General features: G+C 47.6%; 1 protein-coding gene across 5 annotated transcripts in view; it reads right to left on the reverse strand.

Annotated features, from left to right (window-relative positions):
* Nucleotides 1-13,417, reverse strand: part of MYO1C (myosin IC) — a 52,223-nt gene that overhangs the window by 601 nt on the left and 38,205 nt on the right. For all 5 annotated transcript variants that reach the window (XM_061470006.1, XM_061470010.1, XM_061470011.1 and 2 more), the window contains exons 5-31: nt 12,777-12,857; nt 12,076-12,255; nt 11,798-11,896; nt 11,470-11,583; nt 10,902-10,973; nt 10,532-10,651; nt 10,225-10,307; nt 9,619-9,724; nt 9,167-9,247; nt 8,869-8,960; nt 8,052-8,146; nt 7,792-7,838; nt 7,453-7,533; nt 7,167-7,272; nt 6,605-6,722; nt 6,364-6,477; nt 6,114-6,190; nt 5,897-5,965; nt 5,552-5,636; nt 5,192-5,351; nt 4,447-4,530; nt 3,238-3,331; nt 3,085-3,140; nt 2,110-2,245; nt 1,185-1,255; nt 713-810; nt 400-499 (exon numbers count right to left, since the gene is read on the reverse strand). In XM_061470006.1, the coding sequence (XP_061325990.1) occupies nt 400-499; nt 713-810; nt 1,185-1,255; nt 2,110-2,245; nt 3,085-3,140; nt 3,238-3,331; nt 4,447-4,530; nt 5,192-5,351; nt 5,552-5,636; nt 5,897-5,965; nt 6,114-6,190; nt 6,364-6,477; nt 6,605-6,722; nt 7,167-7,272; nt 7,453-7,533; nt 7,792-7,838; nt 8,052-8,146; nt 8,869-8,960; nt 9,167-9,247; nt 9,619-9,724; nt 10,225-10,307; nt 10,532-10,651; nt 10,902-10,973; nt 11,470-11,583; nt 11,798-11,896; nt 12,076-12,255; nt 12,777-12,857 (2,619 nt within the window). The remainder of the gene's footprint in view (nt 1-399; nt 500-712; nt 811-1,184; nt 1,256-2,109; nt 2,246-3,084; nt 3,141-3,237; nt 3,332-4,446; nt 4,531-5,191; nt 5,352-5,551; nt 5,637-5,896; nt 5,966-6,113; nt 6,191-6,363; nt 6,478-6,604; nt 6,723-7,166; nt 7,273-7,452; nt 7,534-7,791; nt 7,839-8,051; nt 8,147-8,868; nt 8,961-9,166; nt 9,248-9,618; nt 9,725-10,224; nt 10,308-10,531; nt 10,652-10,901; nt 10,974-11,469; nt 11,584-11,797; nt 11,897-12,075; nt 12,256-12,776; nt 12,858-13,417) is intronic.

A 13,417-nucleotide genomic window follows, 5' to 3' on the forward strand; every position in this document is an offset into this window, starting at 1 on the left:
TCACTGCACACATCTGCATTGATTCCTGAATGACCTTTAATGGGACAAGGCATAAATCAGCTGTAGGGCTGGATGTGACCAGCAGGAAGCTTGGGAAGGGAAAAGGATTTTTTCCCTTAGCTTCCTGTGTTCTTAATGTCTAAATTTGATGTGCAGGGCACAGAGTTAAAGCTGGATCTTGGGGAGGGGAATGCAAGTGACTGACAGGCACTGGATGAGTCTGAGCGAGCCTGGTTGGCTCTGGGGCCTGCAGGCAGAGCAGTGGGGAGCTCCTGGGTGTTCAGGAGCATCATGGGTCCCGTGTCCATCTGCAGCAGCTCTGGTTTCATCCCAAACCCAGGGTTTGGAGCTGCTGCAAGCTCATCAGTGCCCTTCGGTCCCAAGCCCGGAGGTACTCACCACTGTTAGATGGCCGTTCTTGGCTTTGGCTATGAGCAGTTCTGATCCTGATACGAAGTCAATGATCCCTTCTTTGCCTTGTCCAACTGTAAATTTGATGCTGTGAAGAGGCAAGAAGAGATGTGAGTTGTTGAGGCCCCTCTGCTAGCTCAGTTTTACCCTTTTCTGCTCAAGTGGCTGCTCTGTATTGATGCCTGGCTGCACCATCTGCCACGTTCATAGCCAAGATGTACTGGATAGGTTTTGATGCATGCAGGGGGGTTGCTGTAGCCCTCCACGGCTGAAGCAGAGCTCCCTCTGGAGCTTCCCTCACCTGCCCTGGTTGATGTTGACGTTGTTGACTTTGCCTGCCTGCATGGCTGTCTTGGTGAGGGTCTCGATGACGTGATCGCTCTGCAGCACGACATCTCCCTGCGGGGAAGGAGAGACAAGAGCTGGGACCATGGCTTTACAGTGACACTGTTCCTAAATGACAGCGATAGTTAGCGTGGAAAAACACTTCTCCAAGTGGCCCAGGCTTGACGGGCCTCTGCTGTGGGTCACACTGTGCTGTGACCATTAAGTGACAACGGGCACACGAGACAGCACCAGTCCTGCTGGTGAGCAAGTCCATGGTGAACCCATTCTGAGCTCGAGTAACAAGAAAACATTACTTGGAGCTGGCCCCGAGTTAATTACAGCCATGGCACTGTCTGTGCCCTCCCCACCCAGCTGCATCTTCTGCTCTTTGTGCCTTAAACCCTGTTCTGGAGGCGGTTGGAGGAGGGATGGGTGAGTCCCGGTACCTTCTGCTTGTTGTCCTCGCAGTGCACGTGCAGCACAAACAGGTTGTCGCTCAGGCTGCTCACCGAGATGCCTGCAACAGAGAACAGCCACTCGGTACCCAGCACAAGGGGACTCTCACAGGAACGCAGGGGATGGACAACAGGCTTAAACTGTGCTCTCTAAGGTGGAAAAGAACCTTCCAGGTGCCTCTGCCCATCAGATGCAGGGGGAATTCCTGGTTACAAGCTGTCCTGGCCTTGGAAAGAGAGGTAAATCTGGCCACTTCAGGGACCTATGATCAAAACTGGTCAGGTACTTCATTCTAGCCTGGGAGGTGGGTGAGCGGGGTAACTATTGGGATACTAAGGATTACTTTAGCTCCACACTGGATCAGCTGTTTAAACTGAGCATTTGCTGTTTAAATTGACCTGGTCCAACCTAGCAGAGATGAACACACATCTCTAATAGCGTCTTATGGGGGTCACAGAACCCCAAATTAGTGTTGCCCTTGGAAACCACTTCAGATGGTGACAAACAGCAGCAGTCCCATCAGGGCTCGCATTCAGTAGTCACTGAATGACCGGCACCAGAACTGGAGCTGGGAAGTGAGAGGTTTCAGACCAGCCAAGGAATAACCCCAGGGCTCCAGCTTCTCCCTCTGGAAGGATCCAGGCCATGGCAAAGAGGGCCCTGAGCAGCTGCTGTGCCCTAATGGTGCAATTCCCTATGGCAGAGACATGGGAAATGATGGAGGAGGAGTTTGGGGAGATGGACTGAGCAATTCTGGTGACACTGGATGGAGTTTCATTGTAGGAAAACACAGTTTCAGGCTATCCCAGACTTCAAATGCTGCTTGTCAGTACCGGGTCATCCATTCCTGGCCAGGACAAAGACAGGGTTACTGTCTGAGCACTTGACTCTGGCCAGGCCTGCTCCCATCCCCACCTGTCAGGTTGCCGTAGTCGATCCGTTGTTTGATTTTGGACTCCTCGATGATGATGGCTGCGTTCTGGGTCAGCAGCAGCTGCCGGGCTCTTGCCTTGTATCCTTTCCGGTCGTACTTGACCACAGGCACTGCGTACTGAAACAAGCGTTACCAGTGCTCAAACTGCACTGGTTCCACTGGCCCTAGCCTAGAGCAGGAGGCACTGACAGAGCCTGGTAACCAGAGACCAGTTCTGACTCCTGTTCTCAGGTCCTGGCTGAGCTGGAGGGGTCCTGAACAACGTGATGGCTACAGCCAGCTTGGAGAGCCCGGGTTTAGTTGCAGGCTGGGTGGGTTTCCCCTTTCCTCTCCTCAGTTCTGAGCTGATGCAGTTTGGACATAGTTGGACACAGGTAATGTCCAAATAATGTTTGTGAGCCATCAGCTCTTCAAATGGAATATCTTCCAAGGGTATAATATAATATGATATGACATAATATGATGACAATATAATATGCCATAACATGACATAATATCATAGAATCATAGAATAGTGAGGGTTGGAAAGGACCTTAAGATCATCCAGTTCCAACCCCCTGCCATGGGCAGGGACACCTCACACTAAACCATCTCACCCAAGGCTCTGTCCAACCTGGCCTTGAACACTGCCAGGGATGGAGCATTCACAGCCTCCCTGGGCAACCCATTCCAGTGCCTCACCACCCTCACAGGAAAGAATTTCCTCCTTAGATCCAATCTAAACTTCCCCTGTTTCAGTTTTAACCCGTTACCCCTTGTCCTGTCACTACAGTCCCTAATGAAGAGTCCCTCCCCAGCATCCCTATAGGCCCCCTTCAGATACTGGAATAATATAATATAACATAATATAATTTCATATCATATATCTTCTTGGTGTACTGTGTTCCTAAATCTAACCTGATATTCTACTGAATAACTCTAGAAGCTTGACCAAAGTATTAACACACAGATCTCACCTTAATGGCTTCATTGTCTAAAGCCTGCAGGACTTTGGCATTTATCTCTTCGTTACCTGGATTAAAACCAAAACGATGGGCTCAGAAAGAAGCTTCTAGCAAGAGAAGAGCAGATTTAATTCCCCCCCCATCCCTTCCTCCTGTTACGCTCACCCAGGCGTGTGTTGATGAAGAGCCTTGGAACACTCTGAGGGTAATTGTCCTTCTTACCCTTGAAAATCTCACTGGCAATGACTTTTTGTTCCAGCTGCAAGGACAAAAGGAGATACTCTCCATCAAAAGATAGATTTCTCTTATAAAAGATGTTCCCTTTGCTTTCTTTAAGCACTTGGCATCTAGTTCTGACCTTCTGCATTAGACACAATGTTCCGTACATCCCAACAGTGCCCCTGTCTTTAGGCCGGAGAGTGGTGGTTTTTTCCCCTTCCCTCGTCTCAGAAGTCTTCCTGTCTCCTGTTGGAACCCACCTGGACCTGGCATCCATGCTTGGGATTTTGGTAATGCCCACTGACAAAGCAGGAATGGCCTTATTGGCACCAACGCATCTGTGAGAGCTCTGATGCCCGTTGCACAGTATGAAAAAGAGGTGAAAATGGAGGTAAAAGGTATTTCTGTGTGAGTCTGGGGAAAAGCAAGCATCCAGCACCGTCCCCAGCTCAGTCAGAGCCTGTGTTAATCCCATGTCCTTAATCACAGGCTCAGGCACTCATTGATCTATAGCGCTCTGCAGGCCTCCCCCAGCAGCAGGATGTAGGATGCACCAATGACAACCCTCACCATCGCCTCCCACCAGGTACCCATCAGTGGTTCCGTGCTCACATCTCCCATCGTGTCCCTTCACTGAGCCTTTTGTTCATATTAAACAATAAATCCCTCCCCTCTACCTTTCCATGGCTCAGATGAACCAAAACCTCTGGCTCATTTTTACTCTTTTCAGCTATAACAGCAGCTCCCAGTGTGTTCGTGTGATGTCTCTGTTTGCAAAAGGACTACTTCTGTGTCTGCAGAGTTCTTAGTCTCTAGATGGTACAACCAGGATAATGCAGCTGGTTACACTCTTACCTTCCATGGGAAGAATAACGGAGCCTTTCAGTACAGACATTGTATAGGGACATGGAGATACAGCACTGCTCCAATAGCATGTGCTGGAACAGGTGTACCATGCTTTGTCTTTTATGCGTATCTAGTCCATTAGGTTTTTGTATTTAACCTAAAAACACCCCACAATGTGTCTGTGGAGCCATTAAATGAGCTCCTCCACCTCAGCCCTGCTGCAGGGAGTCCCCTTAGAGTAGTTCCTCTGTCCCTCCCCTCCTGGGGACACCAGTGTAGGTTGTGAAATAACATCAAGTGACCTCGTACCTGCTGCTTCCACTCGGGGCTGATTCTCTTGCAGTAGGTCCAGACCATGTTCTGCATGCAGAGCTGGCGCAGGAGCTGGGAAGCCTGCGCAGGAAATCACACCATGAATGAAAGGAGCTTCAAACTGTTGACAAACCAACTCAAACCGCAGGGAGAGATGAGAAAACCTCAGAAACTGCATCACTGCATTCAAACAGCATTTAAGTACTGAAAGTTCCTTCTAAAATTCAATACCAGGAAGCTTATTTCCCCCCTTTCTAAGAGGGTTTCCATTCAATGCTCTCCACCTGCGTTACACTGGAGAAGGAGCACCCAGATGCTCCCCTTACACTGCTGTGCCCTGCCTTGCATCCAGTGCCTGCAATTGAGCAATCAAGGGCCTTTCGTTGGGTAAACCAACCAGGACTTTCTGCAGCACCTTGTTTTGAGCAGATAAAAACCCAACTGAGGGTTGGAACTGGATGAGCTTTAAGGTCCCTTTCAACCCAAACCAACCTGTGACTCTGATTCTCAAATGGTGCTGCCATAGCACTGCACTCCCAACTCCAGCTCTAGTAACTACATCTTGTGCTGTAATTACATCTTGTGGTGACGTCTGGATTAACTCTACCAGTAGAGACGCTGAGGTAGAGATGCCGATGTAGATAAGCCGTGTGAAAGCCTGGCTCCTCCTTGCACTGCTAGTGGAGGGTCCCCTCACTTCACCACCACTGCCCCAGTGCCCTCCCATCCGCCCTGTACCCACCTCACAGAGCGATGGAGGAGGAGTCGGCCAGGACTTGTCCAGAACGTTCTTTGGCAGGTTCCGTTTGAGGTTCATGAGGAAGGAGAAGCGGATGTAATCCAGGAAATACTCGTTCTCTGGGCACCGCGGGTGGTTCCGGTAAATGAAACCTTTGATGAACCTGAGGAAGCAGAACTGGTATCAGAACAGTGACCAAAATCAGGGCTATCTGGAACCTGCTTCTTGCCAACCGTGTTCTGGCCTTCATTTACAAGTCAGAACCTGTTTTAAAAGTACTTTGGGGACAAGCAAGTTTATTCCTATCACCTCACTGCCGAGACCCAAGTGCCCAGTTGAGGGCCTGGGTTATCCTTCACATACCTTCTGATAGTCTCCACTGCCCACTTCCTCTTGGCAGCTTTCCTGCGCCCCAGCGTTCCCCGCCACCAGGACTGGATGGCTATTGCTAAAAGTAATACAAACCAGCAGTTAAAAGCACTGGCAGATGGGAAGTGCTGGGAGAACACGATTGAGTTTGCTTCTCCTGCTCAGTCTCCCACGTGGAATCACTGGGGACCACACCGACACCTTCCACTCTACTCCCAGCAAGGCTCTGGGGATGTTCCTTCTCGCACAGCAAACACAAACCACCTCTGACAGCAGCAGCCACCTCAAACCACGCAATTCCCAGCCCTGCCCTTGCCTTTCTCTCTCTTTTTCTCATACCTGAGTGTTTCATGTGCAAGAATTTCTTTCGACGGTAGAAACCCCTCCACGTGGCCTGCATCTTTGTGGCTGAAGTGGCAAGAAAAGGAGCAGTTGGGAATTGGGACCAAGCAAATTTTAGTCAAAAAAGGCTCAATCTTTTAAACAAAAAAGCAGAAAACCATCATCAGAACTCAGCCACCCACTGTCCGTGAAGCTGCTGCGGTGTGTGACTCACCCAGGCTCTGCTTCCTCACTTCCAGAGCATCTTCCGTTGCAAACAAAGTCTTGGGAAAGCGGATAAAAATCTTTGTTCTAGAAATAGAAATGCAGAATGATGTCTGACAAGCTGGAGGAGTTCACTTCCTGCCCTCAGCATCCCCCCTTTGGGCTCTCTAATCTCACCCCTTAGAGAAGCCCTATTTAAAAGCAATGACATGGACATCCAATGATTCATCACCTCAAACGAAGGAAAGGGCAGAACTCACCGTCCCATTTTGTACTCTTCCTGTTTGTAGCCCAGATGCTTCACCAGCACAGCCACCCCGTCGTGGGGCCGCCCGTCCCACGTGGGCCACGTTTCTGGACAAAGGGATTTGTACCTGGGAATCCAGAGCAGAAGGAACTTTAGGGAAAGAACAAGTCCAGTCCCTACAGGGAAAGGCCCTTTGCTGCTCTGAGCATCTATGGGACCGAGAGCAAGGAGAGAGCAGCTCAAGGAGGTCCCACCTCTGCAGGAAGACTTCGTATTTCCTCCGATAGGCAAAGCCGGCTCTGCGCACGCGGAGGTTCTCCATCAGGCCCAAGTACTTCACCTGGTGTCGGATGAGAACTTCATCAAATCGGTCTTAAGAGAGCATGGAAAGAGAGAAACATGATCAGAACATAGCTGACCCTTCATCTGGAGATGGGGAATGGTCAGTTCTTATGTCCTGCACAATTATCTTTAACCTCTAACCCATCCTCACGCTGCAAGTCCCACATCCCGCTTTACCATACATTTATCTTTAGTTCCAAACCAAAGTTCTCCTTTAGGATGTTCTCTGCATGCAAGGAGGAAGATGGAGAATAAAGGTCATTAAAAGGAAGTTATAAAGGTTAATAATTACTCGCTTTAAACGTGACCCTACTCCACCCAAGAGCAGTGCTCCCACTGTGACTCCTGTGCCATCACCTCCCCACAGGCAGCTCTGGCACCAAGCCCAAACAACAGAATCCCACAGTTCTTTATCCTGTGCCTCCCTGCCTGGGACCTCGTGTCTATGTAAGAAGGGAGTCACCAGGGTCATACCAGCCTGTTTTGCATCGTTGGGTTTCATGCAGCGAATGTAGGAGGGTTCTTTGGACATCAGAATTTCCATGAGCTTGGAGAGGCTGTTTTTAAACTGAGTTGCTGCCTAGGAGAAAAGAAAGAAAACTCCATGAAGTGATAACTCAGAGCTAGTACTGTGACCAAAGAACACACCTCAGTCTGCCAGCTTTAAACAGAAGAGGTTTGCACCCACATCCCTGTGTTAGATAGGATATGTCTTAACAAGAGGGAATAGCCACACTTCCAGCCAGCTTTGTGTCCCTACCGTTTCAGGTCTCTTCTTGTCCGTCAGCTCTGTCCTGTCAAAACACTGGTTTATGATTGGATTCTCAGAGTTGCACATGGTCTGCAAAGAGAGACACTGTCAGAGAGAAAGCACAGAGAACTAGCAAAGAAACGTGGCACAAAACTGCTCGTCTGGGGGCTTTTTGGTTTGATTCTTCATAATAAAGTGAACTTTGGGCACCTCAATTTGTCTTTTCGTAGCGGGTGTGCGTTCACCAGGTGGAGTCTAGAAGAACCCTTTCCCCTCAGGTGCCACCCCCTCATTTTAAACCCAACTCCTCGTTGTGCCGAGTTGGAAACATCCTCCATCCACACTCACCTCTTTCAGGTTCCGAAAGAGAAGGTCATTGTTTTTATCCAGAAAACCTGGAGGACAAAAGAAACGGCTCAGGCTGCCACCCGTGTTCCATAGGAACATCACAGGCAGGGCAGGAGTGTGAGGTGGGAAATTCATCTGGTTCAGCAAATGAGGTGTGGATGTAGTCAAGTTTTCTTTGCTCTATAGTGAAGCTGTTTGAATTCAAAGGGCAGGACAGGAGGAGGGTGAGAGGCAGCAGAGATGATGATGCACACACTGACCTGCAACGCTGTAGGTGACCTCTCCAGCATAGTGCAGGAGTCGGAACTCTTCCCGGCCCAGGGACTTGCGGGTCTTCTGGTCAGCGAGTTTGTGCCTGGGGAGGAAGCAAAGGGGCTTTAGGAGGAGCAAACCTCTGTTTCATGGGGGATCCTCCTCATAAGGCACTACAGCATCTGACCCAGAGTGGGACTGTGTGAACGTGGAAGGGAGCAGGGGATAAACCCCACTTGCTGATTTTCAAGGCCAAAAGGGAAGAGCTCTCAACCAGCAAATCATAAACATAAATCCATTTTCTGCCATTGTTATTTCCAAAGGGTGAACTTTCAGCTTCCTGGTGAGGTTGTGGGGTGGTTCTGTGTGCACATGAAACTAGAGGAGAGGCAGCAGGCAAGAGGGCAGAGAGATGCTGGCAGCAGGCTGGCGTACTCATGAAGGTGCAGAGATCCCACTCTGAGAGCATAAGCAGAGCATCCAGTAAGAATAAAAAGACATTTGGAGCTCCAAAACAGAAGCAAGCAATCTGAAAGGTGAAATATGGAATTGTGCCAGGAAGAGGTAAGTCAGTAACCAGACTTTTGTTGTTCCTGCTTTAACCTGAAGCATACTCTTGAGAAGAGCGAGAGAGTTGTGTTGACAGCTTACTATTATCTTAACTCACAGTCAAGGCTCTTTGCAAAAGAGAACATCATCTTTCACATGGGATCCAGTACACCTTGGATGGTTTTAAACACCAGGAGTTATAATGTTATCTAGGAGTTAATAAAGCTCTGGGCTTTATTACTGGGATCCTACCAGTGTAACTGTGCGACCACTCACGTGAGAAAATGAGGATGGTTCTTCACGGTTTCCTCCAGTTTCTCCAAGAAGGTTGTATCTGTGGCATCCCCAGGTCTCAGGCACTCTTCGTCCTACAAACACACCCATTCCAGTGCCGAGTTCCTACTGTTCTCAGCAGAGCACCATGGCACAATATGTCACTGTTCAGTGTACCCGTGCTCTCCCCACCTGCTCAAACAGCCCTTGTAGAAGATGAAACCATTATTTTCAGGGTTCTTGCCCCTGGTTTGCATTACACTGCCCCAGTTTTTCATCCAAGAAGGTGTTGTCAACTCACCAGAATAGAAATGATGCCTTTGAACTTCTCCTCCACCAAATCACAGATTATTTTGTTATTGAAATACTGAACCGGCTCCCACTGCAAAGACAAGAAACCACATTTGGGTGAAAACTGTTCTGGCCTGGAAAAAATGAACATTTCAGAACATTTTGGGCAGCACCTCACTAAAAGAATCTTTCTGTCAACTTGGAAACAAAGCTTTTTCACTCCTGAATTTGCCTTCCTAAGATTCCCTTTAGAAAGCATCTTTTTGAAGCAAAGACTGCAATGGCATTACGCACTTCTAGCTGTATCACACAAAGTACTTCAGAAAGAAAGGAAAAAGGGAAGCTCTTTAAGTCATCTACTTTAGAGACCACGATAAATCAGCAGCTCCTTTTCTAACCTGAGCTCTGGCCTGCAGGAGATGCTACAAAGGAGAAAGTGGAAGTGATGATAGTGGCTCTTACCGCTATGCCTTCTGACTCGTACTCCTCTTGTTCTGACTTTAATGTGAGCTCTATGAAGAGCTGCTGCAATTTTTCATTACAATAATTAATACAAAACTGCTCAAAGCTGCAAACAAAAATCAGAGAAATAATCACTAACACTGTTCCACAAGTAAAAGAAGCTCTCATCAGTGGGCAGCAGCATGAATCTCTCAGTGTAAATCAAGAGAAATAGAAGAAAATTGGGGAAATGTTTATTTATTAACTATAAATTAGATCTTAGGCAGAAGCTCTTCCCTGTGAGGGTGCTGAGGCGCTGGCACAGGGTGCCCAGAGAAGCTGTGGCTGCCCCATCCCTGGCAGTGTTCAAGGCCAGGTTGGACACAGGGGCTTGGAGCAAGCTGCTCTGGTGGAAGGGGTCCCTGCCCGTGGCAGGGGTTGGAGCTGGAGGAGCTTTAAGGTTCCTTCCAACCCAAACCACTCTGGAATTCCATGATTAATTACTCTGTGTGAGACCAAACCCAGATGGCCTCAGAGACAGCTCATTTCACAACGGAGAGAAACACCACAATGAATGAAGTCACACAGAATTTACTCAAAACTCAAGTTATATAGATTGAAACAAACCTGTTGTGCTGGAAAACCTCAAATCCATAGATATCGAGCAACCCTAGAACTGTTGTGCTTCTCCAGCCTGGAAACTTTCCTTCCTGCAACAGGGTAAAAGATGTATGTTGCTATGTACTAACAGCTATGATCCATCACTGGATCTTACCCACTTAGTTACAGAATTTACTCTTCACCCTCCTCTTAATGGAAGACAGATTAGTTTAGAAACCTTTGTAGAGTTTGTAATTTCTTTGCCTTGCAGCTAAAAGATGTAGAATTTCCTTTCACATCTGGTTGGATACCAGCAAGCAAAAGGTTCATTTACCTCATATGCCAGAGACTTGTTAACCTTGTTCACCAGCCAGGAGAAAGTGCGTCCGTATATTGCCTTGGCAAGAGCATCCCTTGCGTAGGCTGCCTGCTCCAGGTTCAGGGGGCTGATGAGCTGTGTGCAGGAGGAGACAAAAGCCACTCAACAGCCATCCCCCTGAGGGACTGAGTTTCCCCTAGTTCACTCCACAGCACCCTGTCCAGGCTCAGCTCCCATCACTGTCACCATCAACTTGTGGGATCCTGCACTGACAACCTCCTTCAACAAGGGAGGAGTGACACATTCAGTTCTGGTAAGAGCTGATGGTGTATCATTGGTTCATTTAATTCCATGTGCCTCCCAGATCCCCAGATCATGCTCTTACCTCTTCCCCTTTGGCTATGATCTTCTTGTGGATCAATGCATCTCGAAGAACAGAGCCTTCAACTGCTAGAAGCTGCAAAGCAATGAAGTATTAAAGTCATTAATGAAGCAGTACATTCTATCTATTAGTAATAGTTTTAAGACACCAGAAAGCCTGATCCTAAAACCCCAGTGAAACAACCCTTTATTTCCCATTCACACTGCAAGACTTCTGCAGCATCAGTCTGTCCTGCTCACCAGCAGTGATACGACCTAGCACATAAACTGGCTTGATTGTTCTGGCACAAAGAACTGAGTAAGCAAAGCCACGAGGGTTCTTCTTTCTGTAGAACTCTCTGGAGTAAGTCTACTGCTATCCCACAGCCTGAAGGTGAAAACCTCAAGTTTGCAGCGGATCACATATGGATAAGTTGTCAACTAAAGGGTTTTGATGTTAATATTTACACTTCATTTAGGTCAAATAAACTTATGAAAACTTCCAAATCATATTCTAAATAGGATCAAGTTCTAAATGAGGAAATCTCCACAATTGATTTTCCTGCAACGCCTCTCTCCCTGGTGATACTCACCCTAGCCAGGTATTTGATCTGATTCTCTGTGGTGACCTGAGCATTTCCTTGCTCATCAGCAGCAAACTGCACATTCCCCAGATGCAGGACACTGGCCACAATACTCAGCAGATCCTGCAGAGCAACAGTGAGGAATCAGGATGATGACAAGAAGCCACAGTGGCAAAGGGCAGTGAGTGAGGTTTTGGTGTTAGTAACCCTTTACAAGGAGATTTTGTGGTTTCTTTTCAGGGCTTTTTCAGGTGATACATATGCAGAAATAACAAATCAAAGCTGAAAATATTCCCTATAGGTAGGAAAAGCAGCTCTGCTGTTTAACATGTCTTACCTCCACCTCATTGTCCTTGAAGCTTATAATGGACAGAGCTCTTCGCACGATCTTCCAATCGTTTTTATCATTTATGGAACTGACCCTTGCACAGTGACCCTAAAAAGACACAGTTTGATCTAAGTAAGTTATTGTCAAAGATGCATTACTCATGTTCAATATGTTTCTTTTTATAGCAATGTTATTTCTGAAGTGAGGGAAGGAAACTAGAAAGTCAACTGAGAGTATACTGATGCTGTAATAAAACAACATTGTAAGAGGTACTGGTTAACACACACCTTTACTAAGTAGTGATACTGTTGTGGGTTCTTCTCGAGGCCCAGTCTTCGCAGTAAGTCCTCTTCCCCTCCTTCTAGCAGCTGGTAGAAAATGTGGAAGTTCCTCTCTCCATGATTCTGGTGCACAACTCGGGATTTCTCCAGGAGGTAGTTCAAGATGTGGCCCCCGACAGGAGCTCCCTAAATCAAACCAGGTACATTGAATTAGCTCATGAACATAGAGGAAAACATTCCTGCCTCTTGGTGGGCTATTCAAAGACAAACAAGATGGGAAACAACAGCCTACAAACAGAAAATAAGCTGTCATTTTGTATCACAGTGGCAATTTGAGTTCTGAAGTGTATGCAAAACGAGCTCTCAGGTGACAATAACGTGCCATTATACAGGTCATGGCTACAGCACACGCTGAATAGGATCCTGTTTGTGTAGATTTCCTTCTCAGAAGGAATTTAACACAAAAAGCAGCAGAACTGTGAGTGTGGAGGGATTATGAACTGAGATGTTTAAATGACTGCAGCACGGTGAGCTACGCAGTTCTTGCACTACGTTCATCCTCAATTGTGTGGAGCAATTTGGATCAGAATGGAAGGAAACACTGTGCAAAGTTACACCTGACAAAGGTTATCTTCAGATCACAGCTGGGAACAGAGACCTGCTGTGATGAGGACCAGTTCTGAAGTGTAACACAGATATTAAGTTACCCTGTAATCAAACTGCACATCCATGTATTTCCCAAATCGGCTGGAGTTGTCATTCCGAAGGGTTTTTGCATTTCCAAAGGCCTGAAATGACAACGATTCAGAGAAAAAGGAGTAAGCATCAAGTAAGATTATTTATAAACACTTTGGTGAAGCTGCCAGTTGCTTATTTACAGCCATTAAAGCCTCGGGTTTTCCTTTCTGCAAGAGCAACCAAGAAGGAAACAGATTGCAACCCAAATTCCAACGCTGTTCATTATACCCAGTGCAAGCACTGCAGATGGAATATCCCTCTGAAAACATTCCCATCACCCCAGCAAGCTTATTTTAATGCCAGTTCGCTGCTGACAACATATGTCACGTCTGACAGCCTTTTCAAAGCTTCCTCTTCGATGACAGCTATTTGCTTTCAGTCACCCACAGCTCTGCTCCCAGTAGGCAATGCCCTAATGGGCTGGGGCTGTTCCCTCTCACAGGGAGCACCTTTCCCAGTGCATGCAGCACACAGTTGATACAGAGCTGAAATATCAAAGGGAACTACAAAGACAGCTCAGGACTGGACACTAGAGGACACCACAGCACTGGGAAATACACCCACAGATGCTTGTATCAGAGGGCAGCTGCCCGCAGCCCATGTGTCCACT

Source organism: Pezoporus flaviventris, unplaced genomic scaffold (genome assembly GCF_033815535.1).
Source record: "Pezoporus flaviventris isolate CSIRO_AGI_PZ_B2104156 unplaced genomic scaffold, CSIRO_AGI_Pfla_v1 ptg000063l, whole genome shotgun sequence".
Taxonomy (NCBI): Eukaryota; Metazoa; Chordata; class Aves; order Psittaciformes; family Psittacidae; genus Pezoporus; species Pezoporus flaviventris.